A 21,455-nucleotide genomic window follows, 5' to 3' on the forward strand; every position below is an offset into this window, starting at 1 on the left:
GGAGGGGCTGCGGCTGACCCCATCCCCTCTTGCTTGAAGCCCCTGAACCCTTGCGAAACCAAGGGCCGGTGCACTCAAGCTCTCCTGCGGGTCTCCTTCACGAACCCCTGGCTCCTGCCAATTCACCTCCATGCAGACTGGCCGGTACTGCAAGACTGACCTCTGCCAGGCAGCAACACTGCTAGCACCCTGCATTTGATTTTAAGCTCAGCTTGAGAGAGAGGCCCTAACCTCTGTGAAATCTGGAGCACAAAACAAGAGGAGGTAATCCAGATGGCTGCAAGCCAAGCGGTCTTTTTGGGACTGATGTCCCCACTGCTACTCAGGACAGCTCTGCTCCTGGTGTTGCCCACTCCCCCCAGCACCCATGCCATTAGCAGGGGCAAAGGATGTCCCCTGTGGAAATACACAGGTCTGGGAGACGTTTCCTCATCCTGATGGATGTATTGCAAAGCACCATGTCCCCACACGATGCTCTCATCCACCAGCTGAACTGTCACATTCATGTTACACTGTGCTAGACAAAGAAGTCAATTTAGTGTAACACAATTTATAAATAGTTTCAGATTCTGCAAAGTGAAAGTGTTAAATGTAGAGATGTCACAGCCCCAAGAGAGAAAAGAAGGGACAATGAAGTGGAACATGCCAGTACTGAAATTTATTTCAAAGGCCTGTATATCCGATCAGTTGCTCGGGAGCCAAATTTCCTAGCCCTTTATGAGCTGCCTTAGTGAGGGCAGGGGAGTGCTGCAGATAGATCTGCATGATTTCTGAATAGATCCTCATACGACTGATGAGTCACAGATTCTCACAGGATCACAGATTTTATGATTTCATGTGACACATGCTTCTTCAGGATGTCTGCTCTTGCCCTTCATCCCTGATGCACACTCCTAGCTTGGAAGAAGTGACAACCCACCCATTTGAAATCAGCCTGGTTAAAAAGAAACTACTGCGCTTGCATGATTTTCATAGCATCAGAAAAAAAGACAAAAAAAAGACTGGATAATGACAAGTGACTGGTTTGTTTCACATGCTTAACTGTGCACTTCAAACACTGATACCTACTCTTTGTAAGCCTTTCACAGGGATACTTACTTTACAGGGGATTACTTTACCCCTGTGCAATGGAAGGCTTCCCTGTCTTCCCCTCAAAATCTGATTAATGTTATTTCCAAGGTATCAGGGGTTGAGAATAGCAGCTAGGCAATTTCTAGCTCTCATGTGATGGCACCACCATTCTTCAGTTATCACAGTACTGTACCTTTCACGTATACAGCACCGGTACCATGATAACCGAAAAAGGACAGTTCACAGTCTTATTAAATTTGATGCCATTGTCAGATAAACCACCCTCCCTTCATTTGATTAAAGGAAAACTGCTCAGTCTCTAGGAATAACTGTGATCTAGTCAATCACTTGTCAGTCTGATAGAGTAAATGGAATTTTTTATACCAGATGCCCTTCCCTTATGTGTGTGTTGCAACTAGCAATGCAAGAAATCTAGTCTTTTTCTATCCTCTGAACCACTACCAGCCGCAGACAGAGCTTTAATAAAAATTGAGACTGAAGACCTAGATAGAAGTCCACTACCTGATAGGGCTAAAGTTTTGGGGTTGCACACAGCTCCATGAATTGAACTCTTCAGCTGTTTCCTATGGACAATCACAGCTTTAGCATTTGGCTAGCCATTTGAAACATGTCATTTAATGCCACAGCTACAGAGAGATCACTAGGAAAACATGGTAGCGTACGCTACGCAACAAAAGCAAACTGATACACACATACAATCCAAGACTAAGAATCAACAATAAACCCCATCTCTGCAATTCTCAGAACCAGGAATAATACAGAAGAGTAAGGGAATTATCTTCTAACATGTAGAAATAAACACTAGGTAACTTACACCACCTGTCTCATTTGAAGACGGGTACAAGTTGTTCTATTCAGAACCACAGGCAAGTCTTCCATATACAAACAATAGCTGCACAACAAAACTAGTGAATTAAACAAGACTGGGTAATTAAACTGAGCAAAACAACTTACGTATATGGAGACAGAGGTCCTAACAGGACTTTGGAAACATCCCGTTGTCCAAGGGTCATGAGGAGCAGAGCAAGGCTCTGATTTGTTGAATCTACACAGCCTCCCTGCAAACCAAATGTTTTAATAATTAATCACTGTACAAACCAGGAATTGGGATGGGAGGAGAGTAGGGAAGGAAAAAAGACTTAAAAGGCTGATTTATTGCTCCCAATTTTCAAGGGCCAAAAAGACAATAATCTAGATTTTTTGACAAATTAATTTCACATGGCAGGCTGGGAAAGGAACAGAACTAAACCAAAACCCAATAATAAGGTCACATTAAAGATCCCTCCCATCTCCCCCAATCTGTTCTCTTCTAACATCACAGAACAGAAGCACTGAAGGATTTCTTTGCAGTAAATTGAAAACAGGTATTAATTATAGTTCATATGCATCTGAAGACACCATGAATTACAGCACTTTATGATAACTATGAAGTTAGATTTGGACAAATATTCAGAATAGTGTTAGCAGGTGCAAAACAGCATTAAAAGTTGTTTCACACACATCCACCTAAGCCCTTGCTGCTCACTTTTGCAGTTCTACATTTGTAAAACATTTTTTCCCTCCTATTTAAAACAAGATTTTTTTTATTGCTAGGTGAAAGAGCCATGCATAAAATGATGTAGAACTATACATACTCTTGTACATATTTAACTGTAGTAAGTCATACAGGCATGGTAAATTCTTTTGTATATGGAAGGTGTTAACTATGATGCATACATAAGTTAGAATTGGAAGGCTTGCTTTTTTTACAAAGCTTGATCATGTAATAAAAGGGATACTTTTCAATCAAGACTGCTGTAGAGAGAATTTACCAACTATTACTATGCAAATACATTGAAAATAGAAAAAATATCTGGCATAACATTATTTCAGGCTGTCCTCATATTCATCCTGATCCACAGCCACATGAAATCTGTGAACAGTTTTCCTGCTGGATCAGGCCTAATGCTAAGCCATCTGAACCGGCTCTCTGGAGAGTGCAAAACTAAAAATTCACCCTTTTAAAACCAAATTCTCTAATGAGGTCAACTGACAGTTACCTTTGTGGGCAAGGAGCAACCTATCATCATTTTAAGAGATAATACCATTCAAAAAGGCAAAGGAAGGGTAAAATAAATTTTGGACTACATAGATTAAGAGAACACAATGATGTGACAACTCAGCACATTTACTCAGTGAGAGGGCGGAAAGGAGGACCTTTCCAAGGAGAGCTACTGAAGGTTTAATTTTTGAGATGACTTGCTTCAGTTCGACAAATCTCAGCTCTGTTATTCTGAAAAAAGCCTCTGTACTTCATGCAACAAATGATACACCACAACGAAGGAAACTTCTTCATTACATTCACTGCCATGACCTAAGTCCTAGCTACATGCTCTTATGGAGCCCTTGCCCTTTTAACTGCATGAGCCTGCTGTACCAAAGTGAAGTTCATGCACTCAACCTAATGCCCTCTATAGGACTGACAAAAATTGTGCTTTATCTTGAGTGAACAGTGTACCTGCAGATTTTGCTGCTGCAATGTAGAGGCACAGCTCTCACCAGCTGTATTTGCCAATCTGAAACATGCGCAAGAAGCAGATGAGAGTTTGGTAAGGAGTATTCCTGACACAAGACTTTCTGTATTTGCAGTTTGGTTAATAATTCAAAATGCTCTTTATCACTTGGATGAAAACTTTACATTTTCTGAGCTTGTTTTTGATTTCTAAAGCTGAAAACATTATAAAACATCTATTTTTATGACTAAATTTATACAAAAGCTTCAATCAGCATGGAGATGACCACATCCTAAACAATACAGCAAAACACAATGCATCCATCACGTCCTAGCTGCTTACATAAGCTCTCTTGCTGCAGTGAGTCTGCCATCCCCACTATTGTTGTGTATTAGTAATGCACTGTTATGCCCATTCCCACAGAGGCGGTTGCCAGGCATGGAAATTAAGTGATTTGCTTGTAATCCAATGATGACAGAACAGTAAGTGAAGGACATGCTGCTCCCAAGGAGGCCAACTTTCTTCTCTCAATTCACCTGCCACTTACTCAAGTCCAAAATAAAAGAACTCTCCCAAGAGAAATGGGATGGGCAAAGTCAGAGCCAAAGTACTGACATTTGATCCAAAATAGCTGACACTAGCCATCAAGCTAGGATGCAGCTTCTAGTCCGTATTAATTCAGTTTATGCAAGTTTTTCCATTACTGTTTCCACTGACAACAGAGCCAGATCTACCTGGATGTGACAAAGATCACTTAAAATCCTGTCCATTTTGAAATGTTGTATACAAATACCATAGTTACAAGCACATACAAATATCACAACTTTGGGTATTGGATAACAGTGTTTCAAAGAGAATTATTCTTCTGAGCTTGACCCCAGCTTTGATTTACTCTCTGTTATATTTTGGCATACACACAATTTCTTCCCTTACCTGTGCAGTACGTAGTTGCATGCCTCAATAATTTATGTGAAGTGCAGAGGCTGTTTTTTTGTTTGTTTGTTTTTCTGTTTGTTTGTTGTTTTTTTTTTCCTCCAGAAGCATGGAGCAGAGCCTTGTCACACCGAAGTAAGGCCATCTTGAAAGTTAAGCCTTCAGTGAAATGCTTCACTCATTTTAGCTCTAGTTAAATAAAACAAATAGCCTTACCCCTCCTGCCCCTCCGAGCCACCTAACAACCACTCGACCTTTCTCCATTAAAAGAACTCAGCCTTAAATAGGTATTGCACCCTCCCTACTTTTTAATGATCACAATCTTTTTTCAGTTCCTCCAGGCCTTTCCATTCTGCCAATCACTTGCTATATAAAGCTCCCATAACCAACATCTTTCAAAGACAACAGGAAAATCCTTATTGGCCTTCCACAATTAAGCTTAGGTGAGAACTGCATATGGATCTGTAAAGACAATGCTAGCCAGTCACTCCATGCCCCCTCTTTCAGGGCCACTGTAATTAGCACTGTGCCATTTATCACTAGTCAATTAGCTCTGACATCTTTCCATCAACAAACGTACATTAAAAAAGCTCCACTGATTCCAAGAATCATACAACCTTTTACTAAGCCTTCAAAAAGAAATGAGAAAGGGACCATTTAGCACTTAACATAGCAAGAGTCAAATCCTTAGACTTCCTACATGGTAAAGTTCACATAGTGGCAAGCGTTAAGCACGCACGAGATGTCCCTGGGCCCCCTGAAACAGCAATGAACTCCAGCAGATTTGTGGATGACCCTGACAGCTAAAGTGCTTCTATAGAGATTTATGTCCAATGCTCCCAGGATGCTCTTTTCTGGTCAACCCTCCCTGGCTGCTGCAGCACAGTACCTACAGGCAAAGACATAGATGTAGAAACTATCTCATAAAGTGAGGATCTAAACACGGTGAGAGAAATTATCCCTTAAGCCCTGTATTTAGTGAGTAGCCGGTGCAAAGAGAGTGGGACTTAAAAGAGTGCCTGCTTGGAGTAACGTATTCTTGCCCCATGCACAGTTTTCTCAAATTTTCACTGTTTCACTAGACATCTTATCTAGGCAGAGAAACCTAAAAAAAAAAAAGTATCTTCAAACTAAACAAACATTGCATGCTTTGCAACATGTTTTTTTATCTCCTCTCTGTGGTCAATACTAGATCAAACCGACCTATGGGGAAAGAGAGAGAGAACATCTTTCCACATTCCTGGCTAGCATGTGTGAGCATGTGTGTCATACATGAATTCAAGTGTGCACTCTGAAAACTACAGAACAAAACCCACCATATTGCTTATGACAGAGGGAGCAGGGAATTAATGAACAGTGAATAAGGACTGAGCACTCTAGTGGATAAGCAGCACAATAACCAAAAATGCTAGCAAACAAGAACTTTTCCACTGTGAACTGCTGCACTGGAGGACAAGAAGAAGTCTGTACACCACTTCACACTTGCTAGTCACTCTTGGATTGAAGCGGCCCACACATAAAAGAGCCTTCCAGGAGTGCTAGCAGTACCACAGCAGGCCACAGCTAACAACCTCACTCACTCAGAATCTGATCTTCAAAGACACTGAAACCTCATGACCTACCATCTTAGCATTCAATGATTTGCCTGACCCCGTTTCCTTCTCAAATGCTTTTTTTCTGTTGTCCCAAGAACACAGAATCATAGAGTGGTTTATGTTGGAAAGGACCTTTTAAGATCATTGAGTCCAACTGTAAACTTGGCACTGCCAAGTCCACCGCTAAACCAGGTCCCTGAGCACCACATCGACACGTCTTTTAAATGCCTCCCGGGATGGTGACTCAACCACTTCCCTGGGCAGCCTGTTCCAACGCTTGACAACCCTTTCCATGAAGAAATTCTTCCCAATATCCAATCTAAACCTCCTCTGGTGCAACTCGAGGCCATTTCCTCTTGTCCTGTGGTTTGTTACTTGGGAGAAGAGACCAATCCCCACCTCACTATGACCTCTTTTCAGGTAGCGGTGGAGAAAGATAAGGTCTCCCCTCAGCCTCTCTTCTCGAGGCTAAACAACCGCAGCTGCCTCAGCTGCTCCCCATCAGACTTGTGCTCCAGACCCTTCACCACCTTTGTTGCCCTTCTCTGGACATTTAACTTTTTCAATGGATGGGGCCATAGTATGAAAAGAATCAAGGTTTGCAGTTTAGCAGCTGGATTATGGGTAATATGTCTTAAGAGTACAAGAAGAAGGGAGTTTAAAACTGCTCCCATTTTGTTCAAAAGCTCAAGTTATGACCACATCACAGAATCACAGAATCAATTAGGTTGCAAGAGACCTCTGGGATCATCGAGTCCAACCTTTGCCCTAACACCACCATGTCAACTAGACCATGGCACTATGTCTGTAGTGTTGCATGGGGTTGTTCTGACCCAAGTGCAGGACCTGGCACTTGGCCTTGTTGAATCACATGCAGTTGGTTTTTGCCCATTAATCCAGCCTGTCCAGATCCCTCTGTAGAGCCTTGCTACCCTCAAGCAGATCAACACTCCCACCCAGCTTGGCGTTGTCTCCAAGCTTGCTGAGGGTGCACTTGATCCCCTCATCCAGATCATTGATAAAGATACTAAAGAGAACTGACCCCAATACAGAGCCCTGGGGAACACCACTGGTGAGCAGCCACCAACTGGATTTAACTCCATTCACCACCACTCTTTGGGTCCCGCCATTCAGCCAGTTTTTCACCCAGCAAAGAATATGCCCGTCCAAGCCATGAGCAGTTAGTTTCTCTAGGAGAATGCTGTGGGAAATCATGTCAAAGGCTTTACTAAAGTCTAGGTAGACAACATTCACAGCCTTTCCCTCATCCACTAAACAGGTCACTGTGTCATCAAAGGACATCAGGTTAGTCAAGCAGGATCTGCCTTCCATAAACCCATGCTGACCGGGCCTGATCACCTGGTTGTCCTGTACGTGTCCTGTGACGGCACTCAGGGTGATCTGCTCCATCACCTTCCCCAGCACTGAGGTCAGGCTGACAGGCCTGTAGTTCCCCCAATCCTCCTTCCAGCCGTTCCTGTAGATGGTTGTCACCAGCATGCTCACTATCCTGGTGCTTTGCAGAATTTGAGTCATCATATTCAAATGGCTGCAGCACACTGAAGCAGAAAATTACCTGGTTCAGGCCTTTCCGGCCCTCTTCATTTCAGAAGTTCTCTGACATCTGACTCTGAAGAAAGTGCAGCATTTGGACAAATTCCCTCACTAGTTTCAATCTGTCAAGTGCTGGATGGTTTTCAAAGGAAAAAAGTACCTATTGCTGCTGATAAAAGTATGTGGAAATTGGAGCTTTGATGCCCCCAGTCATCTGACTACCTGAGGATGTTTTACAAGAGGTTCACACAAAGCAACAAATGTACCAAATTTTAGGTTGGTGGAGGTTTTTTTGTTTCTTTGGTTGGGTTTTTTTGGGTTTTTTTGGTTGTTTTTTGGGAGGGGGGTGAGGAGAAGCTAAAAGATTTTACAAATCATCCCTCAAATAAAAATAGCTACCTATCACTACATAATTGTAGAAACAGATGTTTCAGTCACTAGTGGCGACTGCACTCTCTATGCATGCTGGACTTTCAAATGCAGGGGTTCTGGACTGTACCCAGGAAGCGTATTTGTTTGTGGCATTTCTATGACATAAGAACCCTGAGCTAGAAAGGGAAAGTCCTTTAGCTACATAGTGCATATACTGAGTAAACAAAGACAAAATATTAATGGAAGTCTGGAACAGGTGGGCAAGTTGGTAATTCAGACAGATGAAATGTTTGCAGCAGGGAAAGAAAAAGATAACATGGGCACAGATGAACAATCTACTACAGGCATGGATGTGATTTATGAGGATAAGGGGTATTTTTCTAATTGACTACATTACCTAATACAGAATGTCATTAATGGCACTTTTAATACTTTGGAAAGTCCTATCAGGTTATTCCAGTTCAGAGCAATTACTTTTTTTAAAACTGTGAGTACAATTTGTAGATGACTGCCTCGTAAAGGCAAAATGTGTTCTGTCGATACTAACAGCTACTTATTTTAAAATTTGTGGAGATACAAAACAAAAGCACATAGGTTCTTTATTAAATCAGAAACTCATCAGGATGCCAACTGCCAAATCATGTGCAAGACTGAAAGTTGCTCATCCACTAAAAGTCTCACCATAAATTAAAACATTTTAATACAAAAAAAAACAACCAAAGAAAAAACTGCAGAAGACTGTCATGTACTTAAGATTCCTACACAAACACTGTCCTAGCTCCTTTCCAACAAACCATCCAGCAAATTCCTTATATGACCAACCGATCTCAGCACATTTGACTTTGTCATCATCACCTTAAAGCGGCCAGCATAGAGGCTAGCTGCTTTTTTTTTTTCCCTTCTTCCTCACATGTTCTCCTACACATAACGCCACATTCCATCCACTAGTTTAAGAGCATTGATTCTATTACCCCTCCAACTTATTATTAAAAAAAGCAACAGCCCACATCAAGCCAACTGAATTCTGTTGCAGACAGCAACAAAAGAAAAATTTGCCTCTACCTATGATTCATAGTAACATTCCCTGGACACAGGAAATAACATGGCCCAGGAAGTCATTACACTGTTAATGCAACTATTCAAAACCACTCCTTACCTGGATGAAGACGACACTGGCAGCATCAGATCACTTCTCCGTTTGGATCTAAGCTTGTCTGAGGGTGCCCCCAAACCACCTCTTCCTTTACCAGTATGTCATCACCTTCTTCCCCTACAGCTATATGCACAAAATACATTGGCCACTTACCCTGTAGACCTCCTCAAGCAATAGCTTAGCACAATTCTGGCCAAGTTCCTCGGGGAGCACAGCTGCTCCCTGGCCCTGAGGGTTTGAGGCTAGCTCAGCACTGAGAATAGTGCCATTGATGGTTTCTGCAGTAAGGCACATACCAAAACCTGGTGATCTGAAAGAAAGGGGAAAAGTGCATTTGATTTAAGGACAAAAAATTGAGTGATGAGCCAAGAATTACTCCCAGCCAACCTCCTCCTCAAGTCACAAACAGCTCCTCTCATAGGACAATACTGGGATCTGGACTTGCTGACAAATTTCCTGTTCTACACAATTCACCCTGGAAAAAAACATTAATAACAGTATTTCAAAATTAAAATTAAAAGTTAAACCCCGTACCACTTGCATAAAATCCACTGTGATGCTATTCCTGGCACAAACTCTTTAAATAGGAAAAAAAGAAAGGAAAAAACCCCAAAATATAAGCAATCCAAAGCTCAGAAATACCCTCCTCTATTAGAAAAAAAAAAAAAAAAAAGGATCTTTCCCATTTATTTAATTCATGTTTGATGAACATTTCAAAGGCATGTGGAGTTTCTTCTCTGCAACATTCAAAAACAAAATTAACTTTCTTCAGGGACTGAGCTCTTTCTCTGGAAGCTTCAATATTTAGCAAGATTAGACCATAGCCATGACACCAAACAGGAGAACTAAAAAACAGTTTGATCCACATTATTTGTATTTCCATCAGCTTCTCTTCACTTTCAGTTCAACACCATCCAAATCATTACAACTGTGCAAGAATTCTGAACATATAATTTAAAGAAACAAACTGCCCCTATTCTCCTTAGAGCTTAGGATCCTACAAAATGTTGTTGTGAGAGTCAAGAAACAGTTTTGCTACAATAAAGTCACAGATGGCCAAGTACAGCTTGCTGAGAAATCAGCTGTTGAGAAGGGAAAACAGGTCACAAGATCCTCTTTATTTATAGGCTCTGGAAGAGCACCAATAGCTAGCCATTCAAAATAAGGTTAATTTAACTTTACTCCATGCCACCTCCTAAGCCAGGGATTGTGGGTTCAAGTCCCATCTGGATGGGATGGAATACTTTGTTGGTCAATTTTTGGTCACCTGTCCTGTCCACTTCTTCCTGCGGCTGCGACACTTTCATGCCTTTTCGCTTGTGGACCATAAAAGAGCCAGGAGTGACCTTATCCCACAGGGATAAGTACAAACATGGGCCTTTCTGCATTGATCTTACTGTTACTTTGGTAACAACTATCAAGTGTTATCAATTCTAAAAGCAGACACTGTCTGAAAAACCTGTAGTCAACTTCAGAAAGTGCAGTTACTTAGAAGAAACTTAACTGAAGGAAAATCTACTGAAAAGAGAATTGGTTCTGTTTTAGTCAAAATCAGGACACTCCACATACCGGAATTCCCACAGTTCTGCACTCCTGGCACCTCCACCACCCAAACTTTTTAATTAAAATAGTCCCACTGACCCAAAACTGTAAGGAATGTCACCAATACACCACAAGAACAAGCCCCAAACACCAACACACATAAATTCTACCAGTTCCTGAAAAACAACAGTTCCTCCAGAGGCATTTCAGTAGTGCAGGAACAGAAAGGTATCAGTGGTTCCCACCCATATTTAGCTGCCTGCACATGGTGAGCAACACAGAAGGTATGTTAAAGACATTTCTCTTCTCCTTTCCTTCCCCTGAAAGAGACAGAGATCTAGATGGCAAGACAAGAACAGTGTCAAAGATGTTATTTTTTGGACAAGTATCCTTTAATAACTACACTCCCTGGCAGTTTTTTTAGTGTTCAGTAGCATGTGGTGATCTGCCTAAATAAAAATTAAAATCATCCAATGCCTCACGTACATGCAGACAGTATTAGGAAGCATCTGCGCAGGCAAACTGTTTGCTGCAAATGCTCAAAACAGATCAGGGAAGTTTTTGTTTAGAGATACATTATAGGTAGCAGAAGATGCTCAAATAATGTATTTCCTGAAGCTTTTGGCACTGTGGAAGGGATACAGTTCAACACTTTATATTCTGAAATCAGGGCTTGGTTTGGGCTCGGCACAGATGGGCTGAACTAGTCCTTGATGGTCTTATTCATCACCAGAGCCAGCACTGCAAACAACGAGGCATACTGCTTTCCTTCCTTGTCCTGCTAAGAGACACACACACGCACAAGCACTGGGAACCAGGTAATAAAACCAGCTTTGCCAAAGTGGCACAATGTTAGTATCAGGTATACAGCAATGATACTGGCACCATACTTACGCTGAATGTGACAGCACAGCAGCATCAGAAAGCCAGATGCACCAGCAAGACAGAGAGGGTTTCAGTTCCTCTTCCCATACTATTATTTATCCTTCTGCATGGGCTACCCATGTAAGTAGTAAATGTAATGCTGCTGCCCTAATTCATTTGACTTTTTTACTTTATAGGCAGATAAAAAACAAAATAGGATCCCAAAAATACAGAGCTCCCAGAAAAGTTTTTGCAATTCTGATCACTGTTAACAGTCTGGAGCCAGAAGACTTACTAACCTGGGATATTAAATATGATGAAGGACTGGAAAAGAGGAAAAATACTTAAAAATGAGTCAACAGTTTTTAGATTTGTAAACTTGCAAACCTAACAAATTTTCCTTAAGGTAATATTTCAAAAAGCAGAAACAGTGACAGAAAATGTGCATGCTTGGATTTGAGCATACAGACAGAAGACAAACAAATTAGTTATGCAGAACTCTTTGAACCTCAATGAAAAGTGACAAGAGGACAACCAAGCTGACAGATATCAGTAAAGTTGTCTGAATCACATCCATCACTTCTTGTTCTGCTGGTAAACAAAATCTCTGGAAGTACAGTTATTTAATCTCTCAGTTTTCCAGTCGTTGCTGGTGAAGGGACACTCTTCCAGCTATTTACGTTAACAGTGAAGCAGAGGACAACCCATACAGCTCAAACACTTTCTAAAACAATTTGGTCCCATCCTTAATACTACTACTTCCATCAGAAGGCATACAGTCAAGTTTGAATGTTGGTTTTCACAACATACCATGGCACCTCTGATCTTAATCTCACTTCAAAGCAACAGGTTTAAAACTGAAGACAGCTCAAGTTGCTTATAGCGGCAGTAACGATGTATTACATTCCTTGTTTAAGAAAACACGCAACTTCTATCCCTGTACCACAAGTAAAACAAACTTATTTAGTGAATCATTCCATTTTTTCCCCTCTGAGGAATATTTATTTCAAGTCAGCAAAACAGAATACCATGGTCTAAAACTCAATAAAATTACATATCAGAATACCCTAGCAGATGAACAAATGCAGAATTACATTTCTGTCCCTGTGAATACTGGATACTCACTTTCCAGAGCTGACCCCCTTCATATGATCTGTGTAGATATAAATATCTGGGAGGAATTTATTCAGGATGCTCCTTGCAGATTCCACCATTCTGTTTGCCATCTGTGGTGACACTCTGACAGAGTATCTAGATTTCCAAGCTAAGGAATTCATTGTGGTCACAAAGGAAATTTAAACCAGAGACCGACAAAAGTGGCCAAGAGGTCCCAATCAATTATTTCAGAACATACAGTTTTGTCCTATACATCATTCATGAGCATCGGTCCACTTTCCTGTACTTAGAGAAGCACACATGCATTAGTGCTTTCTAGTCTTTTCGCTGATACACCTTGAAGTGAGGTGCACAGACTATATGCACAAGAACAGCTTGTTCTGACTAGGTAAACATCTATCTTAAAATTGCTCTTCAATAATTTTAAATTGCTGTTCTGTCATCCTGTGCTTCCTGTGATGAAGTCCTGTGTGCTCTGCTCTTTATATAGTGTTAAAAGATGGTGATAGGTGAAGTTTCTCTGAATTAGCAGCAAGAAATCCTGTCTTCCTATTTCTCTCAGAGAGAAATTGGGTAGATGAAATTAAAGACAAACGTTTTAACAAAAGAAAAAATTAGTTTCAAAAGGCTAAAAAAAAAAATAGATCTTTGCTCTCTCCAACTATTCTGCAGTGCTGTGAGTCTATCAAGTTCACTGGTTCTCTAGTCACTCGGCATCTGAAGGTAACAGTTCCAGGGAAGAAGAAATTACCACCGTTCTGCTCACCCCAATCCACCTCCTCACAGTACACAAGAGATGAACTGCCTTTTGTGCCCTTTTACTCAGATGCTGCTTCAGTGATATTCCCAATAGATGTTCAAATGTACAAAGCACATTGTGCTCCACATTCCTTTCCAACTATAATGCAGACTCCTGCTCTGCATGTTTAACCACCCATCTGCACCTACATGCACATAGCAATGCAAAGAAACACACTCAAACATCCCAGCTGGCAGAAGGGAATTTCCTTTTCTACAAATTTCTATTGCATTCTCTTATGGTAGATAAAGCAAAAGTTTTACCATCTTAAGGGCAAAACCAGTAAATAATAATCAGAAAACTGATTGTTCTGCACAGTTGGTGCACTCCATATTTTGGATGACTATAAAAGGTTGCCACAACACAAGCTCCCCAGCTGTGAGGAAGCAGATTTGTTCAGTTGAATCCTGAAGGGACAAAAATGCACATACAAAAGACCTAAGCACTTATCCTTCCAGATGTTTTGTTTTCTACTGGTTTGAAGGACCACTTAATGGCTAAACTAAAATGAGACTGCCCCTCACTGGGCTTACTAAAGGCAAACCTTTATCCCTGAGAAAAAGCCCAGGAAAACCAAACCAAAATGGAAGTTCAAAAACCTGTAGCTCACATACATCGATCAAATCCAAAGTGGCCCAGAATGGTGCTATGTATTAATGTCAACTTAGAAAAATGACACTGAAGTCAGGATTAGTGTTTCCTCCTTCACACAGAAACAGAGTATAGACCTACCTACTTCAGAGGTGCATGGGGGCATAAGGAAACTACTTTCTTCATGGAAAGACCATGACAAACATCACCAAAAGCACGATGAGCTGCCTCCTTTTTATTCCACAGCATAGGCACCCAGTAAAATTGCTCTCACTTGGCAATGCTGCACTCATTCAAATGCGGCAGCTGGAAACAGAGGTCAAAGTGTCCTGTTCGCACACACAATTATGGTGGTGTGCCACAAAGTAAAAGGAGGAACAGGCTGCAAGTCTGCAACTCTGGCAGGAAACCTGCCACCTGCACCTATTCCTGCTTTCCTCTTGCGTAATCAAAGCCAGATCACGTTTGGGACTCTAGTAATCACAATTAAACTACAAGTTGGCGAATGCTCAAGAGAGAGCAGGAACTCATGAAACACAACCTTCAGTGTACCTTGCCTGTAAGGGATTTCTGCCTTCTTCCTATGGTGAAGCAGATTCATGACAGATACCATGTAAAAACCAAGACAAAAATAAACGAAAAAAAACCCCTTCAAACATTAACTAGATGTGCAGTTCTGTCTGCAAAAGTGAGTACCCCACAACAGTATTTTGTGCCCTTATCTTTGTGCTGAAGTAAAACCTCCTCTGCTTCCATCTCCAATGGTACTACTGAAGGTGAAGAGTTAACAAGCTTCATAACCCAAAGCGGTCAGCTCACATGTGTGCAGTGAGGTGTAAACTGAACTAAGATTTAAGCTCCCATATAACATTCCGCTAGACTCATTAACAGCCTAGATGTCACCTATTCAATGCACACAAGGTAAGACTCCTTTTAGTGCTGCTACATTATGTGATAGAAGGTATTTTAACTTCTGCTTGCTATTGAAAAGATTTTACGGTAGTGCTGTTCAGTTTTAAATTTATTTACTAGTGTACTGATGCTTTTTGAACAGCAATGTTGTGAACACAGCAGTTTTGAGACACGGTCCTGAAATCTAGTTGTGTGATCCCTCTGTAATGCCATCCTGTGTTACCTGGATACATGCTTAGCAACACGGGTGCACTTCTGCACTTCAAGTTGGAAGACTTATTTTTTTAAGGCAAACTTATTTAAAAGCAGAAAAACAAACAAACAAACAAGGATACGCAGTTCCTCTGATGCGCTTGATTTTGCCAGGGTCTGTGAACTGAACAGGCTGCAAGACCTTTCTCACTGGGCAAGCAAATAGTATCTCTCCACCCCCTTTGGGAGGCATCCCTCTCCGATTGATCTAGAAACAATAATGGAGGAAAAAAGGTTAGTAAAGAGCAGAAAGAATGTACTTGCACATTCAAAAAATGATAGCTTTTATTTCACACATAATAAAATGTCATCAGTAGAGGTATTACATGAACATAGGAAAGAAAAATACAACCTAAAGGCAGAAATTGATTTTGCACCAAACCTATAAGCAAAAACTGATTTCTTTTTTCCTCCTCTCTCTCAAATACAGCAGGGCATGCATGGCTTCTCAAAGGAAAACAAAACCAAACCAACCAAACACAAAATCATCACTTTTACAAGGAAGGCAACCGTGGCTGAAGACTGGTCTCTAATAGCAAATCTGTACCTCACTGCTGAAGAACGTCTAAAAGTGTTCGAAGCCTAGTATGCATGTGGGGGACCAGAAGCAACTCAGTCCCACAAACAGGTCTGGCCAGCCTGTCAGTCAGTGTCCACAAGGATGGGGATGGGACATGGGCCCATGGGTGGGTCTGGCTCAGGGGCCCATGGTTGGCCAGGGGAGGGCTGTAGGGAGCTGGAGACTGGCCATGCTGCAGGGTCACAGGAGCAGGGGCTGACAGACCGAGGGCAATGACATGGCGTCCTGGGCCATGAGCAGGGTGGGGGGAGGCATCCAGATGGGAGGCTTGGCAGAGCAAGCAAAGACTAGTAGTGCAGTCATTTTAAATGAGCGTTCTTAACATTTGAAAGGTTAGTTTCTTTCTCTAACCAAAAAAATATAATCTATTTTACATCTAGACTTACTGCGCCTGTGAAGAGTGTAGTCTTTAAAGAAAAGTTTATTTCCTGTATTTTCCAAACTGGAAGCAAACCTCAATCACCCAAACACAGATCCAGCTCCTCTACCAATGACGGAGGCAAAAAATTCTACTGTTACTCTCTAGCCCTAAGCATGGGGCAGGAAGAGCAAGCGGAAGGAAAAAGAAATTAAATGAACTGAAGAGGAGCAAGAAAGTAAAAAGGTTTCTTAGCTTGCAAAGATCTTGGAGACTAAGAAAAGTCACTACTTTCTCCTTACCCTCTCTACCCACAGCTTTTGCATTTCTCTTCTACTACATCTTCAATCACTGTGTGGCTGGTATGCCATTTAAAACATGCCAAGAACAAGAGGCAATTTTAGAAATGTGTGTAGCTACAACTAGATATCTGCTAGATACAGATATCGGCACCACGCATATGGCCCTGTGGAGCAGTGCAAAAGTATCATTTCAACATGTGCTAGAAAAGAAAGGAACAAATTGCCTTACCTTGATTTCCAGACTTTCACCATCAATTCCAAACTTCTTCAGCAGGGGTAGAGCTGTTGCCTTAAGGGCATCAACCTATAGAACATAGAATTTAAAAAGCAGACTATTTATTGGAAGTTATGTAAGTCAGTAATTTAAAAACTCATTGCATTATGAGGTGCTTAACAAAGATAAGGCTTCTCCTACTAGGTATTCTATAGGAAGACATGGGAATGCAGCACAGAGAGCTTCAGCTACTCTTAAACGACCATAGTATCTCATTACTCAAAAAATTTGCTAGAACAAGTTACTGGCAGATGGAATTTCCTATTCTAGATTCTTCCTCAGCCTGATTTTTACTTCTATTATGGTTCAGCTAGAACAGCTCATTTGTTTCTCTCAACACAGTTACTGAAAAAATTATATTCTTCTGTCACTGAAAAAAAAGAAAAAGTCCTACAGCTAAATAAATGATGATTGCAAGAACCTTTGCATTTTGGAGCAGGCCCTTGATTTGGCATGAAGAACCTCAACCTTCTGTCAAAAACTTCTTTTCATCTGTTTCTGAGAAACAGAAGCTTCTAGGTAACTTCTGTTGAAATACTCAGAAGAATCTGAAGTGGGTGACACATCATCCATGTACTCCCTTTGAGCCAGATGCTCACCAGATACAGGTCTGAGCAGAATTTTCCTTGCCATTGCTCCTCCTAATTGCTGATCTAAGACAACAGCAACTGTTGTCTTCTTCCCTCTGCTGAAACTTCAGTAGCAATGCTGAAGGTAACAAAAATGATTTAGCAGTGCAACAGCACAGGGAGTTACCCAAGGCAAGCAGCTTGGGAAAGACAGGAACAGGACAGCATGAGCAAAGAGGAACTAAATTCAGGTGAAAGAAACAGACATGCAGTAGACAGCAGTTGAGGAGGCATGGAAAAAAAAAGCACTCTCCTTCCCACACCTTCAGCCAGAATCCACAATTCTTCAGTTTCGTCCTCTGTGCTTTGCAGAGAGTGCAAGCCACTGACGAAGCACATATCTCACCTATGAAGCTGTGAACAACCCGTTAGAGCTACCTGAGTAATTATGAGCATATGCTGCCGTTGTCATTCTTCAAATCCTGCTGGCCAACATTCCTCCTTTCTTACAGAGAGGTATTTGGTGTTTTTAATGGTAGTATCAATATTTGAATGTCTTCATTAAAAAACAAAGTAAGTCAATTATTAGTTTTTTATATTTATACAGTTTACAGCCAGGCTAGCTTAATTTGGCTACTCAGTAATATTCATTAATCACAGAAATTTCACTTTTAGAGCAAAAACCTTTACTAACATGCATGTGCGTACACATAGACATATATGAATATCACTGGCAGAAGTTCCAACAGCTGACCTGGTTCACATTAAAGTTACACAATATTTCTCCCTTTATTATGAAACAAAATATATCAGCAAAAAAAGGAAACCTCCACTGTGTAGCTTAGGAACTCCCTTTCCTTTCTTCATTTCCACTTTTGCAATTCTTTGGACTGAAGTCTGTATCTCTGGAGAAAGCATGTTACACCAGCATTAGGAAGTTGCATCAATTCTGAAAGTTTCCAAAATTCCAATTTCCAAAAATTTCAAGACTTGTCATAGTTTTTAGTCCTCAGACAAATTCTAGGCATGACACTTAGCAGGTACCAAACAGACACGTAATAAAAGACTCTCTCTGTTCCAAAATCGCAGCCTAAATAGAGATGGTAACCAGCAGTATTTGAAGAAGTGGAAAAGGCTGTTCTGCTTAAAAGACGAGTGGGAGTTCATGCACGAGAGGTTAAGGACTTCACCGGAAATCACAAGACAGTAGCAGAACTGAGACCTAAACCCATATTTTCTAGTCTCTTGCCAAATACTCAGCCATAAAACCATCCTTCAGCTCCCCTTGAAGGGCAGGTATTCCATCTCCAGAGCAGACAACACACCATCAAGTTGTTCCAAACCAAATGCATCGTACAACTGAAGGCACAACTCACCACAAATGCCAACAACTTGCTAGGGCCCATAGACATTGCTTGTTCAAAATCTAGTGTAAATAAAAAGCTTTTCCCTTAAAAAAAAAATCTACAACAATTTAAAAAAAAAAAAAGAAAAACACTTTTAGTGGTTTGTAGAATCCCTTAGCTAGTGAAAAGCTGCAAAAAACCAGCCACAGACCCTACAGCACATGGTTACCTAGGAAAGGGGCAAGCATTAGCAGGCCTGCAGAGCCATTAGCACTGCACAGAACAGCATTTATCCCTGCCATACTTACAGTGTTATGCTTTGGGGACAAGGACCTACAAGGAGGGAGGGGAAGAGCAAAACCAGGGTTAAGCAAGTTAAAAGAAGACAGAAAAGTCAATAGGAAAAACTTCTTGTTTTCCTGGGATTACAGACAACTGCTGAATTTTGATTAACACTGAAGATTATTGTTCCCAAACCAAAACTCCATATGCTAGTCTCCTACCAGCATGAAAATCATTTCAGTTGAAAGTCCCATGGCATAGCTGTAAAAAAAACCCAAAACTTCAATACTTGCAAATCCAAACATTAAGAATGATTATTCTAAAGCCAGGATACTGCAGCACTATGTACCTGTCAGAATAATACCACACAGAGCAGGAAAGGAAAATAAGAGCTATCATTCGTGTACCACCTCCACTCCCTTCAAAAAGGCACTTTATAGAGACACCCTCCACATACATACTCTTTATACAGAGAAACTTGAAACTACCTCAGTTTGATAGACCAGTCCTACATTGCTGGTCCCACAAGCTATCCATGGTCAGGTTTCATCAGTGGTCATGCAATAAAACATAACGCAAATGTAGGCAGCCAGTGAATAGTTCAGGCTAGTGTTCCAAAGCCACGTTTCTTCCCGACAAGTGCGAGCAAGGTAGTATCCCTCTCGCTCATTTAGGATGTATCACTCACACATCATTATCACCACAGTCCAACTTACAGCAAGTGCACATTACCCTGTACTTCAGTGGCCACAGCACTCTTTTGAAATGGTGCCAGCTATCAAAGAGCTTTCCACTGCACCCCATTGGAGGGCTATTAATGTATATAAACAAATGCTAACATAAACACACACTCTATTTATACTCCAGAAATTCAGCCTGACCTTTGCCTCACTAAACTCAGCTGAAGTCTTCCACACAACAAAATGATAATCCTAGCCCAGCCCCCAGGGATGATTGCCACCACAACAGGGAACATATACACCAAGTACGATGTTAAATCAGCACAACTCTTGAGAACCAGTGCAACAACTCTCAGAGCCAATAAATCAACATTGTCACTAGCGACTATTAAACTAATAAAAAAATGCTTATTATGAATTTGTTTTAACACACTCTGGTCAAATCTATCATTATCTCAACTCTTCAAGCCCCACATTGGGCGCCCAAAAGGACTGTTGTGGTTTAACCCCAGCCAGCAATGAAACATCACACAGTCGCTTGCTCAGTCCTCCTCCCTCGCAATGGGATGGGGAGGAGAATCGGAAAAAAAAGTAAAAACTTATGGGTTGAGATAAGAACAGTTTAATAACTAAACTAAAATACTACTAATAATAAACAATAATAGTAATGAAAAGCAATTTAACAAAATAATAAAAACCCAGAAAAGACAAGTGATGCACAACACAATTGCTCAGAACCCACTGACCGATGCCCCAGCAGCAATTGGCCCCTCCCAGCCAACTCCCCCCAGTTTATACACTGACCATGACGTTCTATGGTATGGAATATCTCTCTGGCTAGTTTGGGTCAGCTGTTCTGTCCATGCTCCCTCCCAGCTTCTTGTACCCCTGCTTGCTGGCACAGCACGTGAAACTGAAAAATCCTTAACTTAGGACAAGTGCTACTTAGCAACAGCTAGAACACCAGTATGTTATCAACATTATTCTCACACTAAATCCAAAACACACTGTACCAGCTACTAAGCAGAAAATTAACTCTATCCGAGCCGAAACCAGGACACTTCCATAAGCCATCCTTTAGAAACACCCTTCCTCTCACCGTGACCACTTCCACTCTCCCCACAGCAGGAGATCTGCCATGTTCCCTTTCGTTCTCCTGACAAACCAGTCTCTGGAGAAGCACAACCTCAAACCCACAACACAGCAATCTCATCCAACAGATATTTTTGAGGTTGTGTAAAAGCTGAGAGCTCAGCGCTGAGAGCGGATTTCAGAAAGCCCAGTGGGTCAGCCTACCTGCTCACTGCCATGATGAGGGAAAGCTCCCACTTCTCTGGCTGCACACACATTGCTGCTATTTACCTTATGAATGCCTCCATGAGAAAACGCAGGGCTACAGCTCTTTGCCATTTTGCCAGTTAGCTGAACTGGTTTAGGGAAGGCTCTGAAAAGCACCTGGGGTATTGGAATATGCAGGATTGTGTGGCTGAAAGCAGGAGATATGGAGCGAGGATGGGCAGGACTACCTTCTTTCAGGTACAAAGGCAGTGCTATAGGATCCTACGTGTGTATATGTGTGTGTATGTACATACACGTTTTCACACACACATGTGAATTTGTAAATTATCTGCAGATAACAGACGTTGAATCCACTCATGCAGGGATACATCCCGCAGAGTTCATCTAGCTCCAAAATAAAGACAAATGTTTACAAAACATGATATCCCTTTTACAAATAAAAACAACAAAAATTCTCAAATTCTCAAATTAACAACCCCATGCAACGCTACAGGCTTG

General features: G+C 41.3%; 1 protein-coding gene across 1 annotated transcript; it reads right to left on the bottom strand.

Annotated features, from left to right (window-relative positions):
* Nucleotides 1-2,042: 2,042 nt before the first annotated feature.
* Nucleotides 2,043-16,805, bottom strand: RCL1 (RNA terminal phosphate cyclase-like 1). The gene is made up of 5 exons (XM_009702379.1): nt 16,737-16,805; nt 15,351-15,475; nt 12,723-12,848; nt 9,345-9,501; nt 2,043-2,150 (listed from the first exon to the last, which is right to left on the bottom strand). The coding sequence occupies exons 2-5, from the start codon at nt 15,458-15,460 to the stop codon at nt 2,043-2,045; spliced, it is 501 nt and encodes a 166-aa protein (XP_009700681.1). The 5' UTR covers nt 15,461-15,475; nt 16,737-16,805.
* Nucleotides 16,806-21,455: the final 4,650 nt, after the last annotated feature.

The sequence above is a fragment of the Cariama cristata genome, unplaced genomic scaffold (genome assembly GCF_000690535.1).
Source record: "Cariama cristata isolate BGI_N322 unplaced genomic scaffold, ASM69053v1 scaffold6576, whole genome shotgun sequence".
Lineage (NCBI taxonomy): Eukaryota > Metazoa > Chordata > Aves > Cariamiformes > Cariamidae > Cariama > Cariama cristata.